At 42.4% G+C, this 4,799-nt stretch overlaps 1 protein-coding gene across 1 annotated transcript in view; it reads left to right on the top strand.

Annotated features, from left to right (window-relative positions):
- Positions 1-4,799, top strand: part of Fam53c (family with sequence similarity 53 member C) — a 14,105-nt gene that overhangs the window by 2,023 nt on the left and 7,283 nt on the right. The window contains exons 2-3 of the mRNA XM_004643258.2: positions 2,573-2,802; positions 3,227-3,284. Of these exons, the coding sequence (XP_004643315.1) occupies positions 2,725-2,802; positions 3,227-3,284 (136 nt within the window). The 5' untranslated portion in view covers positions 2,573-2,724. The remainder of the gene's footprint in view (positions 1-2,572; positions 2,803-3,226; positions 3,285-4,799) is intronic.

Here is a 4,799-nt window from a genome sequence, read left to right as displayed (position 1 = left end):
GATTACTGTGCCCATTTTACACACAGGTAAACTGAGGGTTGTTAAGCAGTTAATTAAAACTGTCTTAGCAAATTGAATTAAGACTTATTTCTTGGCTCAGTAGAATAAGTGCTTGCCTGACAAGTAGAATAAGTGCTTGCAAGGGCCTGAGTTCAATCCCCAAAAAAAAAAAAAAAAAAAAAAAAGACCTATTTCTTGATTGATCATTCCAGTAGCTGATGCTGCATAAACTGATAAGCTATGTGCCTGCAAGTAATTTCTGGAAATAGGTAAAACAAAGTCAAGATTCATGTTGGCTTTCCCTTTGTCCTCCAGCAAGGGCCCTAAGGCAACTATGTGGGCTTTGAAGCCTGTTCTCTGATAAGAGTTAGTTTACTGCTATCTGAAAGTGACTAAGAGAAAGATTTGTTTTGAGTCAGGGTCTTCTAAGAAATCCAGGGTGGTCTTGAACTCACTACGTAGCCCAGTCTAGTCTTGAACTTTGCCCCTCTTGCCTCAAACTTGGGAATGTTGGGGGGAAAGCATCTTGATGTTATATCCATGCTCCTTTTGTCAAACCAGGCCAATCCCTTAGTTGAATGAAGTTCAGAGTCGTTCTTCATATCTGTAGAATTGAAATGTAATGAGAATTATTCTGACCATTTCTTATTTTCTTGGTAGTGGGGATTCAGCCCAAGGGCTTCACACCAGACTATATCCCAGCCTTCTTTTAGGTTTAATTTAATTAATTAAATTTATTTTTTGAGGAAAAAGTCTCACTGTATTAGTTAAGACTGTCTCTGAAACTGTATAGCTCAGACTGGCCTGAAACTTGGCATTCCTTCTGCCTCAGCTTCTCAAGTGCTGGGATTACAGGCATGGCCATGATGCCTGGCTATTTTATTTTTTTGTAGTACTAGGGATTGAACTCAGAGCCTTGCACTTGCCAAGCAGACGTTTATGCCAGTGAGCTATCACCCCAGCCCAGGCTATTTTAGTGGTTTTTTTTTTTTTCAGAACCAGGGATTGAACTCAGGCCTTTGCACTTGCCAGGGAAGCACTTATTCTACTGAGCCATCTCCCTAGCCCCTGCTATTTTAGTTTGGAGATAAGATCTCACTGATGTATTTCAGGCTAGCTTTTAATTCACTGTGTGCCAGGCTGACCTCAAAACTCAAGGTGCTTCGCCCTCCTCAGCTTCCTAAATGCTGGGATTATAGGTGTATGCCACTACATCCACCTCAAACAAATGACAGATTTGTTAGATGCCTATGTATTTTTTTCTTGTAGTGGTGAGGATAAAGCAAGCTAGACAAATGCTCTATTATGAGCTACCTACCCCTTAGCTCCCCTTTTTTTAATTTTTAATTTTGAGAGTTTCTCACTAAGTTCACCAAACTAGTCTTGAACTAGTGATTCATCTCCCTCAACCTTCCGTAGTGCTGCTTCTCCTTTTATAGGAGAATATTCAAAATATTTATTGAAAAATAATACTATGTCATCTGTTCAGGAGGACATAATATCCTATAGGAGGATATAATATCCTATATACTCTGATCTGGTTGGCTGGTCTGGTTTTTTTTTTGTTTGTTTTTTGTTTTTTGGCAGAACCAGGGATTGAACTCAGGCCCTTGCGCTTGCCAGGCAAGCACTTATTCTACTGAGCCATCTCCCTGGCCCCCGGTGTGTTTATTTTGAGACAGGGTCTTGAAATTAAATTAAACTGAAAAGAATGCTGGGATATAGTTTGGTGTGAAGACCTTGTGTAGTCCAGGCTGGCCATGAACTCATGGTGATCCTTATGCCTCAGCCTCCCAAGTGTTCAGAATTATCAGTGTGTGCTACCACACCTAGTTGGTCTGGTCTTTCTGATGCAGAAAGTCATGCCTATAACTATTGCTCCTCCCTATACTCTGTTTCTGTAGTTTAGGAGAATACCTCTTTGCTTCTACTTAAAAGATAAAGTATCAGGCAATCAGGATGGAAATAACCATTTGGGCATCTCTCTCACCCTGTGTGTGTGTCCGTCCGTCCCTCCCTCCCTCTTTCTCCCCCTCTCCCTCTCACCATCTCCCTCTCCCTCTGTCTTTCCCTCTTTCTCTGTCTGTCTCCTCTCTCCACCCCCTCTTCTCTCTCTTTTCTCCTCTCTCTCTTGTGCTGGTATTCGAGGTAGAAAGCTGGGCATGAGCCATGTTATGGAGTGTATAGGTTTCAGTTTCTTTGCTAAGACAGGTTAGTTTACTACATACCTAGAGTTCCAAGATGATAATTTTTTTTTAATAATTTTTTTGTGGGGGCTGTTCATCCTGCCCTGAGGGCAGGGCTGGCACGATATGCCAATTGAACTTCAGTCCTATGCACCTGCCTAAGCTTGCCTAAGCAGGCACTTTAGATTGCTGAGCTATCTCGCAGGCTCCCAAGATCATGTTTTTGAGGCTGTGTTTAGATTTAGCAGGAAAGAGCGTTAATCAATTAATGATGTCTGTCAGAGGCATGGCATAGGAGTGCTGTGGTATGTATGCCATACATCTTACATTTCCAGACTAGGTACATCTCTAATATCACTTGGGGCTGGTTCCTCTGTAATTGGCAGACTCAGCAGGCATGACTGGAGAGGGAAGACCCAATGGTGCTAGAATGGTGCTGCAGTGGCAGAAGACGGCTCACGAGTGAGGTCTGGAAGAACAACAGGGAAGACATCCATCATTTGCTCCAAAGTGTGCAAGTCAGATCCTGGGGAGAATCATGATAACTCTGATCACTGAGCAGCTACAGAAGCAGACTCTGGATGAGCTGAAATGCACACGCTTCAGCATCAGTCTGGTAAAAACTAGTTTTCCTGCTTCTCTGTGACCTCTTCCCCCTTTTTTCTGAGGCTGTTGCTACTATTTTACCCTTGTCCTGTGTTACATGAATCATTGTACTTACACTGGAATAGCCACTAAAAGCTCACAACCCAACCCAAAATGAAGGGGGCAGGGATATTTCCCCTGAGGGAGAAGGGATGTCAAAACTTGGGTGGAGAAGGGTTTTGAGGAATTGGAAGATATGGATTGTTTTACTCACTAACTTTGGGAAGACAATAAGAGAACACTTAGGAGACTTTAACACCTTTGGGATCCATGAGTTGTAGGGAAAAATTGGAGAGGGCTCTCTAAAAATTTGTCTGCATGTCCTGAATCTGAATGGTAATAGATTTTCTCTCTCTCTCTCTCTCTTTCTCTCTCTCTCTCTGTCGCTGTCTTAGCCTTTGCCTGATCATGCAGATATCTCCAACTGTGGGAACCCTTTCCAGCTTGTGTCTGGTAAGATATCCAGTGTGTGTATCATGTATGTGTGTTTACTCATGTCCCTGTCTGTACATTGTTCATATTGGCTACCAGTGGCCAGAATTAACTAGCCTAGTTCTAGAATGTTCTGTTTGTTTGGTTTTGTTGGCTTTTTGAGACAGGATCTCATTACATAGTATAGGCTATCTTTGAATTCAAAGAGATACTCCTGCCTCAGCCTCTAAGATCTGGAATTACAGGTATGCACCACCACGCCTGGCCTTAGCTCTAGAATGCTCCTTTTTTAAAAAAAATGTATTTGGTTGTTGCAGGGTCTCACCATGCAGCTCGGACTCATGGTGATCTTCCTGCTTTCACCCTCCCCAACACTAGCATTACGGGCATGTGCCACCATGCCTAGACTCTGTTTGGCTCAACCTGTCCTGGGAGCAGCGCTGGTGTGGCATGAGGTGCCAGGGATCAAACTGCAGTCCCTACTCTTTCCTAAGCTTGTCTAAGCAGGCACTTTGGTCTGCTGAGCTATTTCACTGGCCCCTAGCTCTAGAATGTTTTTGCCAGAGGATCACTTTGTGAGATCACGTTTGTTTCCATTTTACTGTCCCAGCATACCATTACTGCTTAGGGGACTTTTCTCTCGTTTTGTTTTGTGGTACTGGGGATTGAATTTATGACCTTGTGTGTGCCAAGCAGGTGCTTATGTTGCTGAGCTATCTCCCTGGCCCCTTTATGGGGACTTTTCTAATTGAATTGTTTAGAATAGGTAATACATTTACATGGTTTAGAAATTTTAAAGTTACAACAAAAAAGGTTTCTGAGCTCTTGCTGCCTCTTTAAAAGTAACAGATCTGGGGCTCTGAGTGTTTACCTTGCATAAATGAGACCCTGGCTTTGAACCCTGCACTCAAAAAATAGAAACTCCTGTTACTTTTTTTTTTTTTATATAACCAATCCTAATTTCTTTATGTAAATAGAAATATATTTATTCCTCCCACATTTTTATTTATTTTGTGTGTGTGTGTGTGTGTGTGTGTGTGTGGCCAGCTCAGCCCACCAGGGGGCCAGGCTGGCTGGCATGTGGTGCTGGGGGGTTGAACCGTGGTCCCTGTGCTTTGTTGAGCTTGTTCTAAGTAGGTGCTTTAGACCACTGAGCCATCTCACCAGCCCCTCCTCCCACATTTTTAATGTAAAAATATTATATGTCATTATGTCATTTTGTGCCTTTATATTTGAGGCAGGATTATGTTACATAATTCAGGGTGGCCTTTAACTCACTGTTTAGCTCAAATTGGCCTTAACTTCATGGTGATCTTCCTGCCCCAGCCTCCTTGGTGCTGGGATTACAGTTGTGTACTACTATGCCAAACCTATGCCTTTAAAAAAATAAAAATTCATCTAGGAGGAACATTTTCTCTGTTCATATCTTGAAGATTTTGTTTTTTCTTTTTTTCTTTTTTTTTTTTTTTTAATGTACTGGGGATTGAACTCAGGACCTTGCAGTTGCCAGACAGGCATTTAAGCCACTGAGCTCCC

This window comes from Octodon degus, unplaced genomic scaffold, assembly GCF_000260255.1.
Source record: "Octodon degus isolate 3935 unplaced genomic scaffold, OctDeg1.0 scaffold00169, whole genome shotgun sequence".
Taxonomy (NCBI): Eukaryota; Metazoa; Chordata; class Mammalia; order Rodentia; family Octodontidae; genus Octodon; species Octodon degus.
The sequence above is the reverse complement of the archived record's forward strand: the minus strand, read 5'-3'. Positions and strand labels throughout refer to the sequence as shown.